Source organism: Vespa crabro, chromosome 15, assembly GCF_910589235.1.
Source record: "Vespa crabro chromosome 15, iyVesCrab1.2, whole genome shotgun sequence".
Lineage (NCBI taxonomy): Eukaryota > Metazoa > Arthropoda > Insecta > Hymenoptera > Vespidae > Vespa > Vespa crabro.
This window is the reverse complement of record NC_060969.1, coordinates 2489744-2515937: the sequence shown is the minus strand read 5'-3', so window position 1 is coordinate 2515937 and position 26194 is coordinate 2489744. Positions and strand designations below refer to the sequence as shown.

Here is a 26194-nt window from a genome sequence, read left to right as displayed (position 1 = left end):
TTATTTTTTTTTGTTGTCCTTTTTTTTTAAATTTTTTGTTTGTTTTTTTTTTTTTTTTCTTTACAGTGAGAGAGAGCTACAATCGGCAAAAAACAGTTAACTGAATTGCTTGGCGTAACGCTTTCAAAAAAAAAAAAAAAATAAAAAAAAAAAAAGAAGAAGAAGAAGAAGAAAGAAAAGACCCTCTTTGCGACAATCCTATGTATAATCGTATATTCGAATTGATTTATTCGAATAAAGTACGTAACCATTTTCGAAGTCTCAATGAACAATCGGTAGATTGATCAATTGCATTATTTTATCTTATCTTCGAACATCGCACACAAACATATCAACCGCTTCATTTACTCGGTAATTAGATCACAGACAGTGTAATGACGATGATTAACAATAAATCGTTAATTAGCATAATGTGTGTATAATTAGGGATAAATAAAACTTATTATACAAATTAAAATTATATATATATATATATATATACATATACATATATATATATATATACACATACGTTCCATGTAACAAAAAAAAACACTGTATTATTTTTTTTTTCTTTTCCTTTTCTTTTCCGGTAGAGACGTGTGAATGTACAAGTGTATGTTTGGGCATAACGGCTAAGTCTCGTTGCCCAAATGATTGATTGTTAACTGCAGGACTAACCTTTAACCAATTTTCTTGTTCCTGTATCTCTTAGTCATTAGACAGACAGCTTAGATTAGCTGTAGGAAGTATATTTCTAATTACTTCTTTATCACACCTTTCTTATCCTCTTTTTTTTTTTTTTTTTTTTTTTTTTTGGTCATCCTGTGGAGCTTGTAATTGTAGCTGAAATCGTCGTAACTAGCTTAAAATGTTACGATATTATAAAGTTATTTAAATAAATCTTATAAATCTTTTCTTCTTATAATTACCAATAAACTAAATCGCATTTTGTTGTTGATGATTTTTCTGAAATAGTAATGTTTCCTCAAATATATACTTCTTTAAAATCTCTTTTGGAAGATCATCCAACTCCATATCAAATTTAAATGGTTCCTCTGCGACAGGCTTAGAAAAGTAATAATCTCCATAAATTCCATTATAATACTCTAATCGTAAAACTTTGATGAGATTTAAAATAATAATATATATATCTATATGTATATATATACCTCATCAGATGGATCATAGTATTGTTCCAAATATGGATGTGCTAAAGCTTCATCGACTACGATCCGTTTGTTAGGATTAAATGTAAGCATTTTATCCAACAAATCTAATGCCCTTGGATCAGCCTTTGGAAACAAACTTGTCCATGGTACCTTTGGTTTGAATGGTAATGATTCAAGATAATTACGTGCCTATAATTATAAAATTCAATTTTGTATATTAATGAACTTATAAGAAATACATTCTCGGAATATTATATTTCAATTACTTTCTCATTTATGACACATTCTAAATCTTCTTCTGATGGTGATCCAATTACACCAAGAATATGATTAAGCTGATCCAAGTAATGTTTACCGGGAAATATTGCTCTTCGCGATAACATTTCAGCGAGAATACAACCTACCGACCAAATATCTATAGATTTTGTATATCCCTGTAAATAGTAAGAAAATATAATAATATCGAATATAGAAATATCAAAGATATTAAATTAATATTCCTTTCAATTTGCAATATCTTTATACCTTAGAATTAAGCATTATCTCTGGTGCTCTATACCATCTTGTAGCAACGTATTCTGTAAGAAATCCAGCATGATTGTGTTCTGGATCTGCGACTCTAGCCAAACCAAAGTCACAAATTTTAAGGTCACAGGTGGTATTCAAAAGTAAATTGCTTGGTTTGAGATCTCTATGCAATACATTTGCAGAATGTATGTATTTTAATCCACGAAGTATTTGATAGAGAAAATAACATATATGATCATTACTAATAGCCTGTAAAATAACGCCATGATATAATCAATATAAAATATTAATTATTCTTTCAAATGTGTTTATATATAAAATAAACTCACTTGTGTTTTTAAAAGCTTATATAAATCAGTTTCCATCAGACATTGAACAATATAAACATCTTTCATTTGCTCTATGGTAGGTGCCCTTAATATATCTCTTATATCTATTATCTGAAGTAAAGGGAAGGGACCATTAAATTATCGTTAGAATTATAGAAATGAACGATATTTCCTTTGCCATAGGTAACAGGACAGTTATATGAAATTTTGTCCGATTTTAAACTTACATTCTCATGTTTAAACCTTGTCAAAATTTTAATCTCTCTTAATGTTCTTTGGCTATACGTTTGATGTTCAAAGGGAGAAATTTTCTTAATAGCTACTTTTGTTTTTGTTACATTATCATAAGCGGATCTGTAAAGAGAATATTATTTTTGTCTAACAAAGATGAATAATGTCAATTGAACGATCTGATTTAATTAGAACGGCTGTTAATAAAATAAGATATTAAAAATGATTAATATAATCAATGAAAAAAATCGATCGATTTATCAATCTTCCATTGTTCTTTAACAAAGTTCAGATACACTCCGTTGGATTACATTATATTCGATTACACAGAGACTTTTTTTCGATCGCTACAAATAACACTTAGTAATCTTACAATGTATATATATATATATATATATATATATATATATATATATATATACATATATACACGATAATAAAAGCGATAAAGTGATTCGATAAGCAATTCAAACAGAAAACGATAATCTTTTTTATCGTCTTGTCGCGTAACCTCGAGAAATGAGAGGTAAAAGGAAACGGGGTGTGACGTGCATTTAAAAGTGGCGCCAAAAATTAACAATAAGCATAGCTAAAAGGGACGTAATTACAATTGAAAAAAATTATTCCCGTTTATCTAAATCTTTTATAATAATACGAATGTAAATTAATTGTTTCTACAATACGATATTACTTTAACAATGAGATTTTCAATTGTTTATCATGTTGTCTGTCACGCAAAGCAGACATACCGACGAAACTCGACGCGGATGACAGCGAATTACAAACGATGACACTTACACGACCATTCCATATGCACCCTCGCCCATATACGATAAATTTGTATAACGCGGACCAACTTCGAACGTTTGACCGCGAACGATCTCGCAATTTGGATTCACGGCCGTAGAACCTTCACCCGCCATTTTGACAACTACTTTGCGGTTCCGCCGACGTTTGGAGAAGAACCCCGAGCGACTCTCAAAGTGTCACGAACTTAGTAGAACATAGATGGCCGATCTTACAATTCCATTTGTGTGTTCGAAAATAATACGATACAATTGTTTTGAAAATAAACATTAAATAAATGTTATATAACATTACATTGGATTATTGCAAATATGTTATAATACAATTTTCTACGTTATTATTATTATAATTATTCTTATATAAAATTATATATTTTTGTTATAGCGGGAAATTTCGAAATTCGATCGATCATCGCTATTCCGTCTATTAATAGTACAAACACGTAACGATACGCGTAGTAACGTGGTAATACGATTGTCGCCATTGTCTTGTTTCAATTTATTTTTCAATCTAAGAAGAGAAAATTTGAAAGGAAACATTTAATATATAAGTTAATAACACAAGTTTTACAAGGATTTAATAACAATATGAATGCACCACCGACCTTTGAATCATTTTTACTCTACGAAGGAGAGAAAAAGTAAGTAAGAAATATCTTGAAGAAACTAACCTCTAATAATCTATACTATTTATATTTGTAATAGAATAATAAAGGAACAAGATACAAAGGTACCAAATGCTGCTATTTTTACAGTGAACAAAGAAGATCATACTCTGGGAAATATGATTCGAAAGTACGTTCAAAATTTATATTACATACTTATACTTTTTTATGAATACTTTTTTTATGATACTTTCATTCATTCATAGAATTCTTTTTATGATACTTTTTTTTTATGAATTTATGAATTTCTTTTCTTTCTGATGTCCTCTTAACTTCAATATCATTTTGTCAATTTTAGCCAATTATTAAAAGATCCTCAAGTTTTGTTTGCTGGTTACAAAGTACCTCATCCATTGGAACATAAATTTGTAATTAGAATACAAACAACGTCTGATTATACACCGCATGAAGCTTTTATGCACGCAATAACTGATCTTATAGCAGAATTATCATTATTTGAAGAACGTTTTAAGGTAATGATCATTTTTATATATCACGTTTTAATAAATGTAAATTACACAACAACAACAATTTTAATTTCAGGAAGCAATAAAAGAAAAAAAGGAAGGATTGGATTAATAAATTTAAGATTCATTATAGATTTTAACGAATGAATATATGTGCATATGTATGTTTGTATATATACATGTATATAAGTGTGTGTGTGTGTGTGTGTGTCTTTGTGGCTCAGTTTAATTTAGATTAATTTCATATAATTGCAAGATCTTTATATGATCATTCGATTGAACGTGCTCAATTCAATTGTTTCCCCCAAAGTAAATATCTAAATTTGAAAAAGTGTTTCTGTTATCTTATTTAGTTAAAGATTAATAATTTTACATTTGAATAAATTTCATTATTGAATTATTTCTACATTTCTATATTAATTTTATTCTTTAATTTTTTACAAAGTACTTCCTTCGTTTTATTTTACACAAGTTTATAAATTCATAAATAGGTATAAATAGGATGACAAGTAGTTCAAGATAATAATTTGTTTCTTTCTTTCTTTCTTTTTTCTTTTTTCTTTTTTGTATATCAAAGTATTGAATTTTTATGAGACTTAAATATTTGAATTATTCTATCAACTTGCAATAAAAATTGAATAGACAACATTGGAACCTTTATCTGTCAGGTACAAAAAAGCAACAAGCAAATTATGCGAATAGATAAAAGCATATCTTATCCGATGATATAAATTATTTTCTTTTTTTTTTTTTTTTTTTTTAATCAAGAGACTAACATATAAACTTATACAACCAATCTCAATTTTTAACTTAAATTAACATATAAATAGTCTATTAAGATAAAATATATTTCATACCAAATATGCGTGTATACTTTATGTGTATACTATATTATTAGAAACAAAATAATTATGCCAAATATATATATATATATATAATATATATATATATATATATATATATATATAAAGAGAGAGGAACTACTTATTGGAGTATTGCGCAGCACATTTTGTACGTAATAAATATTAAATAGGAGATGCATCGATTGATATAAATATCTATGTACATAATTACAACTGTTCCCTTTCATCATTTAATCAACATGAATTATTTACTAGCTCAACTAGACAGATGTCTTTTTTTCCCCTTTCAGGACCAGTACGTTAACATGTCTTTTAAACAATTTTTACTATCCCCCTGATAATAATAAGCGTGTAATTGATATAAATAAAAAATGAATAGCAGCATCTCATCTTTGTAAATCTACATAACATTGTACTTATGACAGCAGGAAGAAAAAGATGCATTACTTTCTTTCTTATTTTTTTTTTTTTCTTTTCTGTTTCTTTTTCTCTTTTTTTTTTTCTTTTTTTCTTTCTTTCTGTTTTTCAATGCATCGGCTTGTGCAGAAATATTTATCTTACGAAGGAAGACATGCTCACATTAGGACCCGATTGTACTTCTCTGATACAAAAATATACTCTGCAAAACTTTAACAAATTTCATTATAATTAGGTTCTCTGGCAAGCATTGTAAATAGGACTACAGATAACAAATACGACGTTAATACGTTTCTGTATCATCGCAATCACGTGTATCATGTCCAAAGGCTGTAAAACAATTAAGAAGTGAATTATGTTAAACATGTTGAAACAAAAACAAACAAAAAAAAATATATATATATATATAATACGATTTAAAATTAGGACTGATCATTTCTTCAAGGATATAATTACTTTCGAGACATTTTCTGTATTAAGGGGGGAGGGGGGGCTGGTTTTTTTTTTTTTTTACACCAAACATGCATTATTTGACTTGAACAAGTTATCGAAAAAAAAAAAAAAAAAAAAAAACATTGTTAAATAAAATAATATTCTTACTTTCACAATTCTCACAGTACGGTCTTTCCAAGGTTTGTTTCTTCGGTGATTTTATGATTTTCTCGGGTTCTGAAAAATCTTGTGCCTGACGCGGACAATCCTCCGTCTCGTGCAAATCAAATTGATCGCAAATATCACAGAACATACGAGGCGCTTTATTTCGCTTTTCCAATGTACTTCTATAAAAAAAAAAATATCACATTTATATTATGCGTCCGAATAGAAAAATTATCATCATTTTTATTTTATATATATAAAGAAAGAAAAATACAAACCGATTGTAATCGTCTGCTTCATTTGCTGGTACACCCATTTCTAAAACCTCTATTTTACACAACAGCGTTTCATTTTTTCTCTGCATATCCACTATTACAGAATTGAGAAAATCAATCTGACCTTTGACCGTTTCATTTTCTTCTTTTAATCTTATAACATCAATGTCTTTGCCTTATAAAATTAAATTATATAACGTTAATATAATTATCCTTACTATTATATTATATCAATTAATTATTATATAATAAAAATAATATACCCATTTGTTGATTCACGTCACTTCCAGCTGCCTATAAAAAAAAAAATTTCTTTCATTTACATATTTATTATATTATAAAATATACGAGTATCGTCATAATTATAAAGAAAATTATTTAATATTAAAAGAAAAAAGTAAATATATAATATAAACCTACATCAAAATTATTTTTTATATTTTCACGTGATAATTTCAATTGATTCGTAGCCTCAGATAATTTTGAGGTAATCTGTTTATTTTCCTTTTCCCTGGAAAAAAAATTAGAAATGAAAGGTACAATTTAATGCAAAAAAAAAAAAAAAAAAGAAAAAGAAAGAAAAAGAAAAAAACAGGAGCAATTTTTTTTGTTCTTGTTTTTGGTTTGTTCGTTTGTGTTTTTTTTTTTTTTTCTTTTTTTAAAATACATACAGACGACTTTGTACTTCTTTTAGTTGTGCTGCTTCTGTTGTAACAATATTTAATTTTTCAATAAGATTTTGCGTATTTTTCTCAGCTTCCTTTTCTTTACTTTTAATAGTATTCGTTAACATATCAATTTTATTATCTTGTTCCTTAATTAATTTTTCGAGAGAATCCTTCGTAATTAATAGATTTTGTTGTTGTTTATGCATTTCTTCTATCTCATTCAACATAACTTTAACTTCCTCCTTCTTAGAATTTTCTTCATCTTTCGTTAATTGTTCTTGCTTATCTTGTAATGTTTTTAATTGTTCTTTCAAATTATTCATAGTTATTTCATTAGCATTTAAATCAGCACTTTGTTTTGCAAGAAGTTTTTCAAGTGATTCCTTTTCATTCTCCAATTCGACATTACGTTTCATACTAATATCCAATGCAGATTCTTTAGCCTTAATATCATTTTCCAAATTATTTTTCAATTGAATCATAGAATCTTCCTTAGAGTCCTGTATATTTTTTATCTTTTCATTTGATTCGACAAGCAAATTATTCTTAATAACAATATCAGATTGTACATTTTTCAATTCTATTTCTAATTTTTTCAAATTATTCTCCAAATCCATTTTAATTTCTTCAACTTTACGTAATTCATTATCCTTATCCTTTAATTTGTCATCTAAATTATTTAATTTATCATTGAACTGTATTTGAGAATTTTTAAAATAATCCAATTCTATCGAGAGCTCTGAAATTTGTTTTATACGTTGTTCAGCTTCTGCTTGTGCTAAGGCCAATTCGTTACTCTTAGTTTCTATATTACCAGTAGCAACAATTAATTTATTATTTAAATCCGCAATAGTACTTTCCATAGTATTCAATGTATTCGTAAAATCTTGATGTATTGTTTCTTTATTTAATGTTACTGTTTCCTTTTCACGTCTTAAATCTGTAAGTACATTTTCCAACGATTTTATTTTCAAATCTTTTTCAACAATTAAAGATTCAATTTTAGATCGAGCTTCCGTTTCCGAAGTGAGCTTTTCAGTCAATTCTTCGATCGACCAACGATTTGCACTTTGATCAGCTTCCAATTTTACTTTAGCTTTTTGTAATAGTTTCATTTCTTCTTGCGACTTAATCAATTCTATCTTGACGTCATCCAATTGCTTTTGTAAACTCAATGATTCTATTTTAAACGATCCCTCTGCAGTTTCATAACGTTCACGAAGAATAACTTTCTCTTCTTCAATTTTTTTCAATTGTTCAGTAAGATCAGAGATCATTTTACATTTATCATTCAACGTTTCTTCGGTAACTTTTTTATTTTCTATTAAACAAAGAAGATCTTTTTCTTTAGATTGATATTCTTTTATACTTTGAGATAATTCAATGGATTGTGCTTTCTCTTTAATCAATTGTGAATTAACATTATCCATATCTAAACGTAATTGTTCCAACAAGGACATATTTTTATTATATTCTCGTTCTGTACATTCTAATTTTCCTTGTAAACTTGCCAATAGATTTTCCATTTGATATACCTTATCTTGTAATTTATCAATGTCTCTTTCTTTTTCCCTTAATTCATCATTATATTTGGTTAATTGTTCGGAGGAATTCGCAGAGCTACTTATCAGGTTTGCTATATCTAATTCCTAAATTCAATGGATAATATTTGATTATATTTTGCTCGCATAATACATTTAATATTTAGTTTAATACTAACCAATTTCTCTTTCTGGGAAGATACATTTATTAACTTCTCTTCAGCCCTTGTCAATTGTTGATTTAAATTATCTATATTAGATTCGAATACACGAAGTTCACTTTCCAAATTCGTTTTAGTTTGCTCTGATAATGTAAGAGCATATTGTAATTCTAAAAAACCAAACAACAGTTAATACAATCATATGTAATATAATCGTGTAATTATAATATATCCTCCATTGTTTATCACCTGAATTCTTTTCTAAAAGATGTTTAATCTCTTCGTCTTTACTTTCGACAATTGATTTCAATTCAGAAATTTCCTTCTCTATTTTATTGATTATCATTAATTTCTGCGATGTCTCTAAATTGATCTCTTCGATGTATTTAGATTTCTCTTCGATCTGTTCATTAAATTCTTTCTTTAATTCTCCGATCTCTGCCGTCATGGAAGCTCGAATTTCCATAAGTTCTTTCTCTTTTATTTTTAATTCTTCGTTTAATTTTTCTAAATATGCAGAGGAATCTGTTGCCGTAGCTCTTAAAACGGACAAATCTTCTTCCTGAATGAAACAAAATAATAAGGCAAATAAAATAAAATATTTTTTTGGTCGAACGATTAACGAAAAAAAAAAAAAAAGTAAAGAAAAAAAGAACGAAAGAAAGAGAGAGAGAGAGAGAGAGAGAGAGAGAGAGAGAGAAAAGGTGGAGGATGAAGAAATGAGGAAAAACAAAGAAAGAAAAAAACAAATATTTACCAATTTTTCTTTCTCCTTCATTATTTTCTTCGTATCTTCGGCCGCATCATGTTCTCGAGTTCGAAGTTGATCAGAAAGCAAAACGTTTTTATCCTCGGCCACTTTCAATTGCGAATTTAATTCTGTAAAACATAACGATCGATCAAAATATGATTTCTTAAAGAAAATTCATATTACCTTATAATATTTTTACATAATTATTAAACTTTTTTTTTTTTTTTTTTTTTTTTTTTTTTCCTTAATTATATTCTCTACCTTCAAGCTTTAACAATGTATCATTCAATTCCTTGTCCTTTTTATTATACAAATCTTGTTGATTGGATAACTCGCTATTGAGTTTTTGTGCTTCTGATATTTTCTCATTCAATTGCAATGATATCTCCTTAAGTTTCGTATCTTTAACGTTCAATTGTTGTCCAAACGATTCGGATAATTCATTCATACGTTTGATATTTTCATCTTTCAAATTTGCCAAAACATGGCTCTGATTTTCTAAATGTTTTTGCGACTCAATAGCCAACTGTTGCGATTTCATTTCTATTTGCTTTTTCTTATCCTCAATAATATTCTCATATTCCGTTATCAAAGATTGTTTCTCAGTCGCGTGTCTTTCATTAACGTCCTCGATAGTTTTCTTCATTTCGTTCAATTCAGTTTTCAATGAGCTCGTATTAATTTCAAATTCTTTTCTCATATTCTCAATGTAATTCAATTTCTCTCGGATATCTTCCTTGGCACGTTCCAAATCCTTTTGAAGATCACATTTGATTTCATCCTTCAAAATACATTCCTTTTCTTTTTCGTTCAATTTTATTTCAAGATTTTTCATTGTTACGAGATATTCTTCTATCAAAATAGTTTTCTCATTGACTTGTTTCTCCAATTCGGCTTTCGTTTCCTTCAAATTTTCATTGTGATTACGCAGATCTACGTAGAAAAGATATATTATGAAAAATTTATATATATTTTTTATGAGCCATTTTTTTGAAATAATTTTTTTTTCTTTATTTTCTTTTTTTTTTTCTTTTTTTTTTTTTTTTTTTTTTTTACAATTGATTCATACCTTCGAATTCTTTTCTGTCCTGATTATTCGCATTATTACTACGTAAACGGGCAAGTTCTTCCTCGGCTTCAAATAATTTCGTACTGTCGCGTTCAAGTTGTATAATACGTTCCCTTTCCTCCGAAAGTTGTTTTTCAAGTGCCTTGATCCTGTTTTCATTTACTGTATTTATTACCTAATGAGAAATACAATTTTTGTTTTTTACTTGACCGAGATCCAATCGACGTAATCATAGGATATAATATCGAGAGTAATAGCAATTCGAGAAGCACACTAAAAATATACGAAAAGCTCTATGTATATGTACCACCAGTAGACATGATTCGTTTATTCAACTTTTTGAATTTTGAGAATAAAAATTGAGGAAGAAAAAAAATAAATATAAAAAAAAAAAAATAAAAAAAAAAATATATATATATATATATAAATATATAAAAACAAACGAACGAATGAATTATATGAATATATAAATGAAGATATACGTATAAGCGAAAAGAGAATAATAATGAATAATAATAATAATAATAATAATAATAATAATAATAATAATAATAATAATAATAATAATAATTAATCGAACGCCCATTTTATAAATCAATGCAAAATATGTTATTTAACAATAACTGTTTGTAATTAACAATAATACATTTGTATGTGTATGTGTGCGCGTACTCTCGTGTGCGTATCTTTGTGTTCGTGAAGGAATGTAAGTTAACAAACCAAAACCAGAAAAATAAATAAATAAATAAATAAAATGAATGAACGAAAGATTAATAAAAAAAAAAAAAAAAACAAAAAAAATAAAATAAAATAAAATAAATAAATAAATAAATAATAGAAAAATAAAAAATAAAAATAAAGAATTAATATCTGCACAAAGGCACAACGAGAAAAACAATAAATAATATAATAAATAAACAGTTACATTACTTTGCGATGTCCTCGATATCTTCGCTCCTCGACACTCTAATATATGATAATAATTATTAACAATAATTCAGATTATTTGCGCAAAGCGTATAAACGTAGCATAAATTATATATTGTTAACATTTAATAGGCATTGCATTAAAGCAAATTATTAATTGTCGATTATTGTGCCAAGTAAATGTGATAAACTATAGTTAATGAATATATTCCCTTATTATATAGAAGAGATTCGATGAATTTTTTCATTATTAAATAATTTCTTTTCTTTCTTCTTTTTCTTTTTTCTTTTTTTTTTTTTTTTTTCCTTTTTTCAAATACGCGAGTCAACGCAAAAATTGTTTGTAACGAAACTGATTTCGTTCAATTCGAAGCAAACGTTAATAATATGATTTAACGTTAATTATAACGAACTTGATCGTTATTATTTCGATCGCGTGAATTAAACGATGAGAGAGATAGAGATAGACAGAGATAGATTGATAGATAGATAGATACATAGAGAAAAACAGAGAGAGAGAAAGAGAGAGAGAGAGAGAGAGAGAGAATTTTCACGTTATAAATGATTTCGAATGCTATGGGACACGACAAGAGTGACAATAATACAAGCGGTGCAGAGACACAGCATGAACCCCTCTTCTGATTCAAATGGCTGCCGATGCATACTCACACTTTGATCACTTCTCTCTTTCTGAAAATAAATCATAAGTTTTCTGTGTTAAAAGCCAATAATGCATTGAACGATCTTTCGTTTCCTACAAAAGAAGCAGAAAAAATTTCTGGACGCTTAACAAGATTTTAATAGATATTGTCAAAAGCACGCAAGCTCTTTTCCTTCCTTTATTTATTTCTTTCTTTTTCTTTTTCTTTTCTTTTCTTTTCTTTTCTTTTTTTTTTTTTTTTTGAATATTTTTAACTATACGTTTTTTTATTCTTTTTATTCCTCTTATTTATTTCTTTTTTTTTTTTTCCCTTTTTGTGTTGCGTCTCCATTTGCAAACCCAACACCCGTAATTTAAATCCCGACGAAGCTGTCAATTTCTACACGCCAAGCCTTTTCAATATCCCATAACCATTCATTTAAATAATGTACGTACGATTTTTTTTTTTTTTTTTAAATATGATGATATGATCAGAAGAAAATTAGAATATAATCGTACGTATGTATGTATACTCACGTGTTTGGAAAATAATCGAAACGAAAATATAATTTTGTTTATGTCATTAGGATTTACGTTCAAACGTGTTTCTTTTTCTCAACGATATCGAGAGATGATAGATTCGCAATTTCTGCGTAAAGTTAACAAAAAAAAAAAAAAAAAAAAAAAAAAAAAATTAAAAAAAAAAGAAGGAAAAACACTCGCCGAAAAATATTAGGAACGACGAATCTCTTTTCTTTCTTTTCTTTTCTTTTTTTTTTTTATAAATAAATATATATACACATACATATACACACACACACATATATATATATATATATTTATAAAACTATTAAATATTCGTAAAATAAATGATCTTTTGAAAGAAATCACACAAATTGTCCTGTATTTGTTGCAACTGTTTCGCCCTTATTTCTTTTTTGTTCTTTTTTTTTTTTTTCTCCATACATTAAACAGATAGAATAGTATTACGTTCAAAACTTACTTGTATATCGTCTTTATTGACGGATTCTTCCTCAAAACGGAAGAGCAGGTCCTCGCATTTTCTTCTCTCCTCCTCTAACTGCATCGCCAATGTGTTCTTTTCTTCTAATAATTTTTTAAGCGCCGTTTCTGCATTGAGTACAGTCTTTTGCATCTCCTCGCGATACTAAAAGAAAAAAAAAAGAAAAAAAAAAAAAAAAAAAAAAGAAATAAAAATAAAAAATAAAAAAAATAAAAATTAACGTGCACTTTCCTCTTCTTTTTTTTTCTTTTTCTTTTCTTCATGAAATATATATATATATATATATATATATATATATATATATATATAAATTGTTAATAATTATAATGATGATCCTTTCTACCTTATCATATTCTTGTTTCATTAAGTTTACAGATTGTTCCGCTTGATCAGCCTGATTGGCAGCCTTTGTGACACGATCTCTTTCCAAATCTCGTTCCCTTCGTAGAAATTCTATTTCCTGTTGTTTCTCCTTTAACATTTCCTAAAATGGAATATTATATTTGAAACAAAACAAAACGAAACAAAACAAAAAAATAAATAAATAAATAAATAAACAAATAAAATAAAAAGAAAAAGGGGGGAGAACCAGCGTACGTCGGTACGATTAACAATTAAAAATGGACGTGATTGATTAAAGAAGAAAGCAAGACAAAAGAAAAAAAGAAAACAAAAAAAAAAAAAAGAAAGAAAAAAAAAGAAACGAACGTATCTTTCTTAAATTGATTAAAAATATTTAAACGACAATTAACAATTTTACTATTATACTAAATACTATATTACTAAATATTCATTAATAAATATATCAAGATAGAAATGTAACGTTGAATTTTAATGATATTTCATGTATATGTAACGAGCACGTATGTATGTTTAACATTTACTATTTCATTAAAATACATTTATAAATATCTATATACGTATGCGTAATAAAAAAAAAAAAAAAAAAAAAAAAAAAAAAAAAAACATCCGTAATTTTCAGTCATTAACATCTATTTAGAAATGGTACTCATTAATCAGCATTGTTCTCATTCTAATCTCGTTAAAATGCTAGTCCAATGTTTATGTTTGATACGTATATAAGTTTACGTAACGACATTACATTCATTCTTTCTCTCTCTCTCTCTCTCTCTCTCTTTTTTTCGAAAGAGACAGAGCTAAAGCTTTGTCCAGCTTTGTCTAATCGTATCTAAACTCGTAGCCATCCTTTGTCATTGACATATCCTTGTACTACTAAATAACCGGTTTCAAACTAATACAGAAAAGACAATAGCCGTGCACGTATGCATATAAGCATAATAATATTATTTAATCATTGCGAGTACGTCTAATGAAGTGTTTTATAAATCACACATATATACGTGTTCAGATTAACGAAATAGAGTCATTAAAGTTGTTATGGGGCTGAAAGAGAGAGAGAGAGAAAAAAAAAGAAGAAGAAAATATAGCATACTCACCTATCAACGAAATTTTCATTCTATCGAGGACGAGAAAAGGATAAAGAAAAAGCCATAAGGATTTTATTGATAACGTATACGACAACTATGTACATGTAATTATCTTTTCTAAATGGAATTTCTAATTTGTTATTTTTTTTTCTTTTTTGCTATTTTTATCTAATATCATTCAGACAATCTACTTTTTTTCTTTTCTCTACGAATACACGTAACAAAACTTATCTAAACAGCTCTAAAAAAAAAAAAAAAAAAAAAAAGATTATGTTCAACTATGATCTCTACAATAAATAAATAATAAATACAATAAACGTGTATTATCCTAATAAGATACATAAATAAAAAAGGCAGCATCTAATGTCGCTAGGTAACTAATAACAATTTAAAACAAAAGTCGAGCTTAAACGATTAAGCTATAAGATATTATCACACATAAGCGCTCATTAATTAATCTTATTATACTACGATTTTTAAACAAATCCTTGGATTGGTTTGATATACATATTTTTTTTTCTCTTTTTTTTTTTTCTTTCTTTCTTTCTTTCTTTTTTTTTTTTTCTTCTCTTACAAACTAATGTCATTTCCATTACATGTCGTTAATAATCTACTAATCGTATTCTCACCTGCAATGAACTTTGAATAGGTGTCGACGTGCGCATACCAGGCCGCTGAAATATTGTATGCAACAAAAATTCAATCATGCAATTCGGACAAAACATAAACCCTTCTTCTCGTTCGAAACAAAAAAAGAAAAAATGAAGGGGAGTGGGGTCGGCGACGGAGAAACATTAATAATAAATTGACAACTAAAATATATTATCATTAGTACAACTAAAAAATGGGGATTCGTATTTTGTTGAGATAACAACGATCGTCGATGTGTCTCATTTTTTTTTTTTTTTTTTTTTTTTTTTTTTTTTTTTTTTTTTTTTTTTTTTTTTTTTTTTTATTAATATATTCACAACATATACACTCATATACATAAATATATATATATATATGTGTGTGTATATGTGTGTGTTAGAATTAGAATGTAGAATATAGAAATAGAATTTTGCGCATAGATATTTGAACGATGTCATTCAACAAAAAACGAAACAAACAATATTAAATCTCTATTTTAGGATGACATAAAATGACTAACACGACTAGTAATAGCAATTTCACGTAACAATAAAAGGTATAAGGACGGATATAGTGGTAATAATAATAGTAGTAATAATAATAATAGTAATAAGGTGATGGTCGGAGATTCTTAGCAAGCTAGAATAAAAAATAAAATAAAATAAAAAAAAAAAAAAAAAAAAAAAGAAAGAAAGATAGGAGGGGGGGGGGAAGACGAGAGATAGGCTAGAATAATAAAAGAATATAACGCAAGAGCATTTTTTTGTTTCGATTTGCCGTGGCAAGGTATCTCGTGCAAAAAAGCGTCGCATCATACTTTTTCTTTTCGAACTTTTCGTCGTCGGGGGGGTTTCGTGTATGTTTTACAGTTCTCTCTCTTTTTTTTTTTTTTTGTTTTTTTATTTCGTTTCGTTTTTTTTCCTTCTCTTTCCCTTCCCTCCCCCCGCCCCTAATCTCCAACAACCCTGACAAATCCCCGCCCGACGAATATCACTCTGGCATCTTGAATCTTACCCTCGTAGCGCCTGTAGCAATTCTCGAGCCAGCTATACTGCTGTTAACACTGGAAATCGAGACTAATGATTCTCGAGAATTTGTCCTCTTCAAGGTCGAGTTAAGAGCAGCACCAGACGGCTTGTGAATCACGCAGGATGTTCTTTTACTTGAGGGTGACCTACTGACCTTGTGAGCTGGCGCAAACAGGCCGTATTTTGGTCGACATTCGAAGTACCTATACGTTCAAATATATTATACATCGTCATCGTCATCTTCTTATTCTCACTTCTCTTCTCTTCTTTATTCTTTTTATTATAATTATTTATTACATTCTTAAGAGTGTGAGAGAGAGAGAGAGAGAGAGAGAGAGAGAAAAGTAGAAAAATACAAAAAGTAACCCGCTAAAATTCTAAAACCCTTATCGATCGAGACAGATCGATTTATATTGAATTGATTCAAATTGATGAAAAAAAAAAAGGTGTATATATATATATATATAATTTATATCTTTGAATAGATATATTCGAATTTATTGATCGACGAAGCGTTGAAGGAACTTCGAAGATAAAAATAAAATAAAATTAAAAAAAAAAAAGGAACTATACACACGCACGCGCGCACCCACGCAAAGGACACGTACACACACATACACGCGCATACATGCACGCACACGCATACGCGCCTATTTACGCGCAAATAATTGCAAAAAAAAAAAAAATGAATCGAATTGTTTGCCGACCTTTTATCACCGACAGAACCATCATTTTTCCCAAGAGGATCATCCAATTCGACGCCGCACCATTCTCCAGGCGCAAATTCCGTTGCTCCCATATAACGTAGTACTCCTGTTTTGCTCCCCTGACTGGAGGATACTATGACCCTTTCACCTATTTTCAAATCCCTTTGCGAGACCGTTGACGAGAGGCTGGTCGTCGATGTGTCTGTATATATTTGTTTTAGGTGATACATATACATATACATATACATATACATATACATATACATATACATATACATAAAACACAAATTAAATGGATACTTAAATTTTTTTGTTTTTTTTTCATTTTGTTTCATTTTGTTTAAATAAATATATAAATAAATAAATAAATAAATAAAACCTCTAAAAACTATACAATGCAAAATATTTTAATAGGCTAACTTAGTGCGATCTACTTGTGCCATGTATTTAAATAATACATTAATTCGTAATATACAATTTATTTGATTTTATTAAAAGACAAAGAAACGTAAGGCAAGAAAGCAGATGAGGGTGTGGACGTTGAATGAATCGATGGATGGATGGGTGAATAGATGGATGGATGGATGAATGGATGGATGAATGGATGGATGGATGGATGGATGGATGGATGGGTGAGGAGAGTAACAAACTAACGTTTAATATGTTTAAATTGTGAAAATAATCCGTACGAAGCACTGTAGGATAGCAGAATTCACGGACTACCGCAAATTTTAAAATGGCAAAGCAATTTAATTGTCTCAGATCTAAATTAAAACTATTCTATTACGATAGCTATTCTACGTTTAATATACTGGAACAGACGCAAGTTTATATTACAAAAGAAAAAGAAAAAACGAAAGAAAAGAAAAAAAAAAAAAAATAAGATAAGCAACTTAAAAAAGAAATATCCTCAATGGATAAAATTCCAGGTAAATAATTAGAAAAAAAAGGAAACAAAAAAAAAATAAAAAAATAAAAAAATTCTGCTTATTATACAAAATTGTCATGGATTCATTGGTATGATAAACAAACACATACACACATGTATGTACACTATATCGGTTCGTCATGCAAAAATCAAAGGATTAAAGGAAGGCAAGAAAAAAAAAAAAAAGGAAAAGAAAAAAGAAGAAGAAAAAAAAGAAAAAAGAAAAAAGAAAAAAAAGAAAAAGATATCAGGCGTGCGACGAATATTTCTGGCAACGATCCTTACTCAATGAGGGTGAAACGGACTTGATTAAGCATCCCCTTGTACCATCCGGTGGCGTTGTAGGAGTTCTTTGGATTGGCGACGATGCTTCTGGTAAAGGTTGTCTGGTCAATCTCGTTAATCGTGAGAAAATTCCACGTTTAGGTTCGCATTGAAAATATCGACAGCCAGCTACGGATCCATCGTTCTTTCCTAAAGTATCCAATTAAATTGATTTGTTTTTCTTATAATCATCATCATCATTACCACCACTATCATCGTCGTCATCGTCGTCATCGTCGTCGTCGTCATCATCGTCGTAGTCGTCTTAGTCGTCGTAGTCGTAGTCGTCATTATCATCGTCAACTTCTCATTGTCGTTCTTTCTCTTCTTTTCTTTTCTTTTTTTTTTTCTTTTTCTCTCTCTTCTTGAATTTTAAATGATCTTACCTATGGGCTCGTCGAGTACTACGCCAGCCCAATCTCCTGGTGCAAATTGTGTTTCGCCGATGTAAGCTATTGAACCAGGCTTCGTCCCACCGACCCATACTCGATCTCCTATTATGAAGCTGTCCGTGTCCTCCGTCAATACGACACTAGTATCTATTATACAAGATTCAATTCGATATCATTTTCTTTCTTTATCTATTTGTTTGTTTGTTTTTATTTTTGTTATTGTTATTGTTATTATTGTTGATTGTTTTTTTTTCTTTCCCTCTTTTTATTCATCTTGAGCTATTCATTCTTCTACTTATACCTCAAAAGTATCGTAGTAAACAATGGAAACAAAACAAAAAAAAAAAAAAAAAGAAAACAAAAAAAAAGGCTTACTATCGTATTTCGCGCATAATAATAATAATAATAATAATAATAAAAAGAATAATAATAATAATAATAATAATGACGGTGTACAAAATTTTTTCATAGTAATTTACAGTATATATCAGATAATTATATTGAAAAGTTTGGCAACGCGTTACGACAAGTACCGGCTTTGGAAATTCAATCATTTCAATGATACTACGAAAAAGAAAAAAAAGAGGGGAGAGGGGGGGAGAGGGGAGGGAGTACACAGATAAAAGAATCTGCGAAGCCAAACCTACCTGATCCTCTGCGCAATCCAGCTTCACTTAATTTACGACCATGCGTTTCCCAGAGGTGATCCATACTGTCTGGTAGTTGCCATGCAAAATAATGCAAAACATACTAAAAACGACAAACTACATGCACGCATTCGAACGAGTATAACATCGAAATGAAAGATTTTTTTCTTTTCCTTTTTTTCTTCCTCCCCCCCCTCCCCTCTCCCCGCCCCGACCCCTAGGAAATAACACGTTCCAATCCCCTTATCGATTTATTTCTTCTTCTCTTTTGAACCCTTAAATGCATGATTTTTTTTATTACATTTACGTACATCATACGCATAGTATATATATATATATATATATATATATATATATATATATATATATATATATATATGTGTGATAATTTTTTTTCATGAAATTTAATATAAAAACTAAATGAAATATTAATGCGTATATATATAATTTAACAATCACATACATTTAAAAGTTAATTAACCAATCATCGACAATAATTTTCATTCTAATCGATCTAATCGCTTCTCTATAGGCTAGTTGTATCTGATTACCTCTTCGTTAATTGTCAACAATAACGAATCTACAAACGGAAATTGAACGGGCACGAGAATCCTTATACGACTATTGTTATATAAAAGGATCTCTTCGATGATAAGAATCTTTTTCTATGCTTCTATGAACAACAAGAGGGATGTGGTGATGCAGTGGAGGGCGAAAGAGAGACAGAGAGAGAGAGAGCGCGGGGGAGGGGAGAAAATGCTTATCCATAATCGATTCGATGAACGATTAATTTAAGACGTATGTTTAATAGACCGAGACGTATAACACCATTTAACACGTTGCAATATTGCAATGCGATTGGAATACAATGTCTTGTTTACTATTTACACTTCCTGTCATACCATACTAAACATTGTAATGATATATCATTTATAATTTATGTAATAACGACAAAATGATTTATAACCCGATCATTATTGTACGATTAACAACTAATAATAGTAATAATAATAATTATATAATATATATACATGTGTGTGTGTGTGTGTGTGTGTTGAAAACGATCGATATGAATTTCGTAAAAGATTATTTATCATTTAACGACAATAAGAATCGTGATCTTTTTTTCGTAGTAAAAAAAAAAAAAAAAAAAAAAGAAAAAAAAAAAAAAAGAAAATCTAGGAAAGGAATCACCGATCCGTATCGCCGATTCAAGATGATTGAATTAATTATTAATGAGTATTCGTGGGTGTAGCAACAAAATGTAATAGTATCGGATCTATTATAAATCGTCTTATAGAAATCGAATAGGCGCAATTGCGTAGGCAGGCGCTTATGTTCAACGAGATTATTTCACGATTACGAACGGATAAACACACGATGATGTACGCGAGAATCTCAATATCTTGGCATAACAACGATTTTCTTATTTCGTGATCGAGACTTCTAAGAAATGAACGATGACGTTTGCTCGATAGCATGTACGTTCTATGAAGAATGATTTGATGACATTAGTTGGCTTTTCTTTTCGTTTTTTTTTTCCTTTTTTTTTTTTTTTAAATAAATTATCTTAGTTTCACGATATTGCAGAAAAAAAATAGAAAAAAGATTGATATGTATCTCTTTCATTAAATAATAATGTTAATGATAATGATAATGATAATGATAATGATAATAATGATATTACATAAATGATAACATATTTATTACGTATTAGAAATCATGTTTAATGAGAGATAGAGATAGAGATAAAGAAAGAGAGAGAGAGAGAGAGAGAGAGAGAGAGAGAGAGAGAGAGAGAGAGAGAGAGAGAGAGAGAGAGAGAGAGAGAGAGAGAGAGAGTAATTGTTAAAATGAAAGAGGAAACTTTTTTCTTTTATTATTATTATTATTATTATTATTATTATTATTATTATTATTATTATTATTATATCGAAAACGATCTTATAGAGAATGGAAATAACGATTGCAAAACCGGCTTCGTAATGCATTAACACTTGTATAAATATTAAAGAAGACTAAAACGACGAATAAACAGGTAGACGCGGTAATAAACCGTTAATCTTGCCATATTTAGACGATGGTGTCATGGTTACCGTAAGAATTCATGGAGAACGTTGAGATTGCATCACGGGGTACAAACGATCAATTCAAATATTTCGAGATAATTTTCACAATTTCGAAGGATCATCATCAACAAGAATATTTTATCATTTATTTTAACAACTTATGTTATTTATATTAAAAAATAAAACAATTGATCTTAATCGATATCATCTCATTATCGGTATCATGTTATCTTTTGATCATTATTTTTAATATATATATATATATATATATATATATATATATATATATATATATATATTCATAAAAAGTATCTCAACTTTATTGATCTCTTTTCCTTTCTTTTTTTTTTTCATTTCTTTTTTTTTGCAGAAGTCTCATCCTAAGCATCAAATTAAAGGAAAACTAATATCTAAACGAATTGATACGATGATCGGAGTATATTCACGTAGCGTTGCGAGTAAATAAATAAAGAAGAGAAGAAAAAGAAAACAAAACAATATATATATATATATATATATATATATATATATATATATATATATATATATATAATAATATAAAGGAATAAAAAGAACGAATAAAATCTTCGATCGATATCGATCCGGTTAGATAAAATAAAATGGAAAATGAATTTTATCATTGCCTTGAGTTTCCCTATCGCATTGCGAAATACGAGCCGAACGAAGGATGAGAGAGGTGGAGAAAGAAAAAGATACACACACACACACATATATATATATATATATATATATATATATATATATATATATATATAGAGAGAGAGAGAGAGAGAGAGAGAGAGGAAGGTAGGCTAAGGTTCATTTCGAGATACTGTGAAATATACGAAGATAGGATAATAAAGAAGAGAAAGAGAAAGAGACAGAGAGAGAAAGAGAGAGAGAGAGAGAGAGAGAGAGAGAGAGAAGATGGAAAAAAAAGAAAAAGAAAAAGAAAAAAAAATCGAGAAAGATGAAACGAACGCGGGTCGAAATCGAAACTACAATGTGAAAATGTATAATGAACAGAGTAGGATTGCATAAGCACGTGGCATATACGCATTTATGTATGTATGCGTCATGATCGAGAATTATATATGTATGTACTATGTGTGTATGTGTGTATTCGTTAGTTTATTCATTCTTTTATTCGCTTCTTCGCCCCTTAGGCTTTTACCTACTTGGACATGTGTGATTCTCGGTTAAGGAAACCACTGGACACGATTGAATAAGGCGAGATTACGTGCCCTCGATGCAACCGCTCGGCTTCTTAACACGTCTCTTGCATACAATCGTTAAAGTCTCGCAAATCTTGCCTCGCCTAACTTTTCCTACCGAGATCCTCCGTCCTGTTACATATCACAATAACGAATTTTATTTTCACTTTTTCTGGTTTTTTTGTTTGTTTTTTTTTTCTTTTTTTTTTTAAATCATTCAATGTGTTCCTCATCTATCTTCTTTCTTTCATTTATTTTTGTTTTACTTGTTTTTCGTTTCCACTTTCTCTTTCTCTCTTTAGTCTCTTTTTTTTTTTTTTTTTATTATTATTTTTTATTATTATTGTTACGTCTTGAAAATCGAGATCCTGATTTCGTTATGATTTTTTATTATTATTATTATTATTATTATTATTATTATTATTATTATTATTATTATTATTATTATTGTTGTTGTTGTATTAATTTATGATTTCGATATATAAGATCGACGGGCCTTGTTTTAATTGATAATTAAGAAGATTTGTTAATTTATTGTTGTTGTTGTTGTTATTATTATTATTGTTATTATTATTATTATTATTATTATATTAATTTAAAAGTTGGATCTATAAGATCGATAGGTTTTATTTTAATTTATAATTAGAAAAAAGTGTTAATTTATTATTATTATTATTTTTTTTTTTTTTTTAATTCAGGATCGATAAGATTTGTTTTAATTGATAATTCGATAGAAGTATTAAATTTATTATTATAATTTTTTCTTTTTTTTCTAATTTAAATTTATTCCATAAAATTTAGATTATTCGTACTCCTTGTACGAATGTACGATTTGTTGTCGAAATAATTGAAACGACATTAGGATTAATACGATTAGGAATGAACGTGTATGTGAAAATATATACGTCCATTGAAATATGTCTTAAGTATTACGAAGGATAAATTACGATGAAACGTATTACGATAATTTTTCAAACGTTCAAAAAAAATATCGTAATAATATCGAGGATAGATATAACTTACAAATTTTTAATGAAATCGATAACTACTAATCACTTTCAGATCGTATAACTTCCCTTCCCTCCCACTCCTCTCTTCCGCTTCCATCCCCCTCAAAAAAAGAAATAAAAAAAAAAAAGAAAAAAAAAAACAATAAATAAAGAAAGAAAAACAAAAAGAAAAGTTAAACGAATACACACTCACTTTCGATGAACGACTTGCAAAATTCGTTTCAATGATCAATTGAAAATCGTAATTAAGTTTTTAGATTATTCGGCTTTATTAGAATATTAACAAACGAACAAACAAACAAAAAAAAAATAAATGAAATGAAATGAAATGAAATAAAATAAAATAAAATAAAATAAAATAAAAAAGTAAACAGCATGTTGTCACTATATATATATAATGATTGAACAAATTTCTATCAAAACGAAAAAAAAAGAAAAAAAATAAATTAAATAAATAGATAAAAAAAAAAAAAAAAAAAAAAAAAAATAATAAAACAAAACCACTGTACTTCTAGGCTTAACAAAATTTTCACCAGAATGAAAATCGTACTTGCAGTAAAATTGATCGATCAGGAGCCGATATTTAGATAGGCCTATTCGGTCGAGATGATGCGTCGCGTTGAGAGGTGGAAGAACGACTTGCAAGAAGCTCGCATGTACGAACTCGTAAGAGCATTCGTTCAGGTTCGTTTCAGGGTCTCGCAAGCGTGTATCGTATTCTCGTGCTTAAGGTGACGTAGTAGATTGGTGATCTGTTCTCGTTACCTTGTAAATGGAGACTGACAAAAACGATATTATATGGATACGAGTTATAATAATTCATCGGAACGAACGATCCTATATGCTCATAACTATTTTTATGTTATTTTCATTATAAAATAACTGCAGTTTCACATTACATCGTGTATGCGTATATATATACATATATATGTGTGTGTGCGTCTGTGTGTATGTATATACATATGATATATAATTTTTTGTATATACATCATTATGTATATTCATGAGCGTATATAATACACATATGTATAAACACACATACATATACACATATAACAAATACACATACAGTTTGGCAATCTTTCTTCTTTTCTTTTTTTTTTTTCTTTCTTCCTTCTTTCTTTCTTTTTTTTTTTTTTTTTTTTTAAATATAATTCTGATTTTCTACAACTATTATAATACTGATGTTCCACAGGCATATACGATAAATATATTAAATTTCTATATATATTTCTTTATCAGAAATATTATTATTTTTCTATTAAAGTATGATGACATTTAGAAACGAAAGAAGGAAAGGGTAATAATATCGAGTGAAAGTGAGAAACAAAAAAACAAAAAAAAAAAAAAAAGAACTATGACAGACTGAAAATGTAAACACGCACGCGCACGTTCGTACACACGCACACCACACAAAGAACAGAGGACAATATATTCATGCAAAAAAGAAAAATCATTTCTTTCATTGAACTTACTGCCTGATGCTTTTGGAGATGCCGGTGGAATAGCTGGTCTTGCTGGTATAGTACAACACGGTCTGCCAATTTTTGAAGGTGGCCTTATTCCCGATGGCTTTGCTTCCGTCATTTTGATTTTGATTTCTTTTTTTCCCTTTTTTTTTCTTTTCTTTTCTTTTCTTTTCTCTTCTTTCACACTTATTTTTAATACAACACACTGAAATATAACACACATTTTACTAATTGATTTGATTTTATATATATATATATATATATATATATATATATATATATATAAAACATTTTTCATGGATGAATATCTTTTATAATCTTTTTTAAAATTTAATTGAGTAATGGGTATTTAAATTTTGCCGCCAAAAGTATTCCAATTACCGACGATGTAATCGTCATTATAGATAATTTTTTTTTTACCGAAAGATGACGCACATATACAATTCAATATTTACGAGAGAACGCACGATATATAGAACGTACTTTTCTAAATTCAGATGGCTGAGTAATAGTAAGCTTTAACAATTAGACAAAAATTACGAAACATTACGCATATTCTTTTCAAATGTAATAATATTCAATATATTGAATAATGACCATGTACATACGTAACATACACACTCTCTTTTTTCTCTCTCCCTCTCTCTCTCTCTCTCTCTCTCTCTCTCTCTCTTTCACTCAACACACATACACACATACACGTATATATGTATCACTGGTCTAAAGTAATGTTATTCGTATGAATATCTTAATGACGTCAAGAACATTTCTATCGATATTAATAATTATTATTGAAAATATCCGACGGATTTAACATCCTCGTCAATCGTGATATATGAAATTTGAATTTTGTTCTTTTGGAATTTATTTTTCTTTTTCTTTTTTTTTTTTTTTTCTCTTTTTTCTTTTTTAATAATAAAAAAGATAAGGAAGAATATCGAAAAGAAAAGAAAAGAGTTTTCTTTGCGCGGTGGTTAACCTCAATCACATTGATTATACCGTTCGGGTTCGTCGATAAAAATACGTCCTCACCTTACTTAACACTTCAGAGTATTTCTATGTATTATTTTGTCGGCACTTTCCATTTATAGAACAATCACATTTATTTCACTGCCGTTCTCTTCTCGTCGAAACGGCGCGACGAGATTCACTTTGGTACTCAATTCGCGATTAACGGAAAATTGGAGATAGATGACAACCAGATCTTGCGAACAAGTT

General features: G+C 28.5%; 3 protein-coding genes across 17 annotated transcripts; 1 reads left to right on the top strand and 2 right to left on the bottom strand.

The window, feature by feature from the left end:
• LOC124429616 (mitogen-activated protein kinase 1) lies at positions 1–3228 on the bottom strand. Of its 6 annotated transcripts, none has more exons than XR_006943498.1 (8): positions 3038–3228; positions 2236–2362; positions 2009–2119; positions 1677–1928; positions 1418–1585; positions 1152–1340; positions 912–1088; positions 1–844 (listed from the first exon to the last, which is right to left on the bottom strand). XR_006943498.1 is itself a non-coding variant. In XM_046975133.1 (8 exons), the coding sequence occupies exons 1-7, from the start codon at positions 3160–3162 to the stop codon at positions 919–921; spliced, it is 1101 nt and encodes a 366-aa protein (XP_046831089.1). In that variant the 5' UTR covers positions 3163–3225; the 3' UTR covers positions 1–844; positions 912–918. The 6 variants fall into 6 exon arrangements, 3 of the variants coding, with proteins under 3 accessions (XP_046831089.1, XP_046831088.1, XP_046831087.1); XR_006943497.1 differs by having other exon boundaries at positions 1–840; XR_006943496.1 differs by having other exon boundaries at positions 1–825; positions 3038–3227.
• LOC124429615 (CAP-Gly domain-containing linker protein 1) lies at positions 2321–26194 on the bottom strand. 8 transcript variants are annotated; one of them, XM_046975129.1, is made up of 23 exons: positions 24983–25120; positions 24058–24286; positions 22462–22629; positions 19215–19283; positions 18562–18714; positions 18137–18325; positions 16924–17125; positions 16203–16419; positions 15188–15232; positions 13454–13594; positions 13090–13254; positions 12116–12136; positions 10520–10694; positions 9712–10383; positions 9457–9578; positions 8949–9261; positions 8718–8869; positions 7001–8646; positions 6750–6840; positions 6593–6623; positions 6333–6504; positions 6058–6236; positions 4918–5787 (listed from the first exon to the last, which is right to left on the bottom strand). In XM_046975129.1, exons 4-23 carry the CDS (start codon positions 19276–19278, stop codon positions 5741–5743), a joined length of 4797 nt encoding a protein of 1598 aa, XP_046831085.1. In that variant the 5' UTR covers positions 19279–19283; positions 22462–22629; positions 24058–24286; positions 24983–25120; the 3' UTR covers positions 4918–5740. The 8 variants fall into 8 exon arrangements, with proteins under 8 accessions (XP_046831080.1, XP_046831085.1, XP_046831078.1 ...); XM_046975124.1 differs by lacking the exons at positions 4918–5787; positions 22462–22629; positions 24058–24286 and adding exons at positions 2321–2362; positions 26009–26184 and having other exon boundaries at positions 24983–25181; XM_046975122.1 differs by lacking the exons at positions 22462–22629; positions 24058–24286 and adding an exon at positions 26009–26194 and having other exon boundaries at positions 24983–25181.
• LOC124429617 (DNA-directed RNA polymerase II subunit RPB11) lies at positions 3497–4583 on the top strand. 3 transcript variants are annotated; one of them, XM_046975137.1, is made up of 4 exons: positions 3497–3686; positions 3801–3840; positions 4009–4183; positions 4254–4583. In XM_046975137.1, the coding sequence occupies exons 1-4, from the start codon at positions 3638–3640 to the stop codon at positions 4287–4289; spliced, it is 300 nt and encodes a 99-aa protein (XP_046831093.1). In that variant the 5' UTR covers positions 3497–3637; the 3' UTR covers positions 4290–4583. The 3 variants fall into 3 exon arrangements, with proteins under 3 accessions (XP_046831093.1, XP_046831092.1, XP_046831090.1); XM_046975136.1 differs by having other exon boundaries at positions 3503–3690; positions 3751–3840; XM_046975134.1 differs by having other exon boundaries at positions 3506–3686; positions 3751–3840.

Coding starts and splice junctions, on each gene's coding strand:
- LOC124429616 (XM_046975133.1), bottom strand. CDS start 3,162: ATGGCGGGTGAAGGTTCTACGGCCGTGAATCCAAATTGCGAGATCGTT. Junction 1,586..1,676: donor AGATAATGCTTAATTCTAAG/GTATAAAGATAT, acceptor TACTATTTACAG/GGATATACAAAATCTATAGA. Junction 1,048..1,151: donor ACTATGATCCATCTGATGAG/GTATATATATAC, acceptor TACTTTTCTAAG/CCTGTCGCAGAGGAACCATT.
- LOC124429617 (XM_046975136.1), top strand. CDS start 3,638: ATGCACCACCGACCTTTGAATCATTTTTACTCTACGAAGGAGAGAAAA. Junction 3,691..3,750: donor ACGAAGGAGAGAAAAAGTAA/GTAAGAAATATC, acceptor TATTTGTAATAG/AATAATAAAGGAACAAGATA. Junction 3,841..4,008: donor CTGGGAAATATGATTCGAAA/GTACGTTCAAAA, acceptor TGTCAATTTTAG/CCAATTATTAAAAGATCCTC.
- LOC124429615 (XM_046975122.1), bottom strand. CDS start 25,094: ATGACGGAAGCAAAGCCATCGGGAATAAGGCCACCTTCAAAAATTGGC. Junction 13,255..13,453: donor TGAAACAAGAATATGATAAG/GTAGAAAGGATC, acceptor TTTTTCTTTTAG/TATCGCGAGGAGATGCAAAA. Junction 6,841..7,000: donor AAAGAAGTACAAAGTCGTCT/GTATGTATTTTA, acceptor TTTTTTTTCCAG/GGAAAAGGAAAATAAACAGA.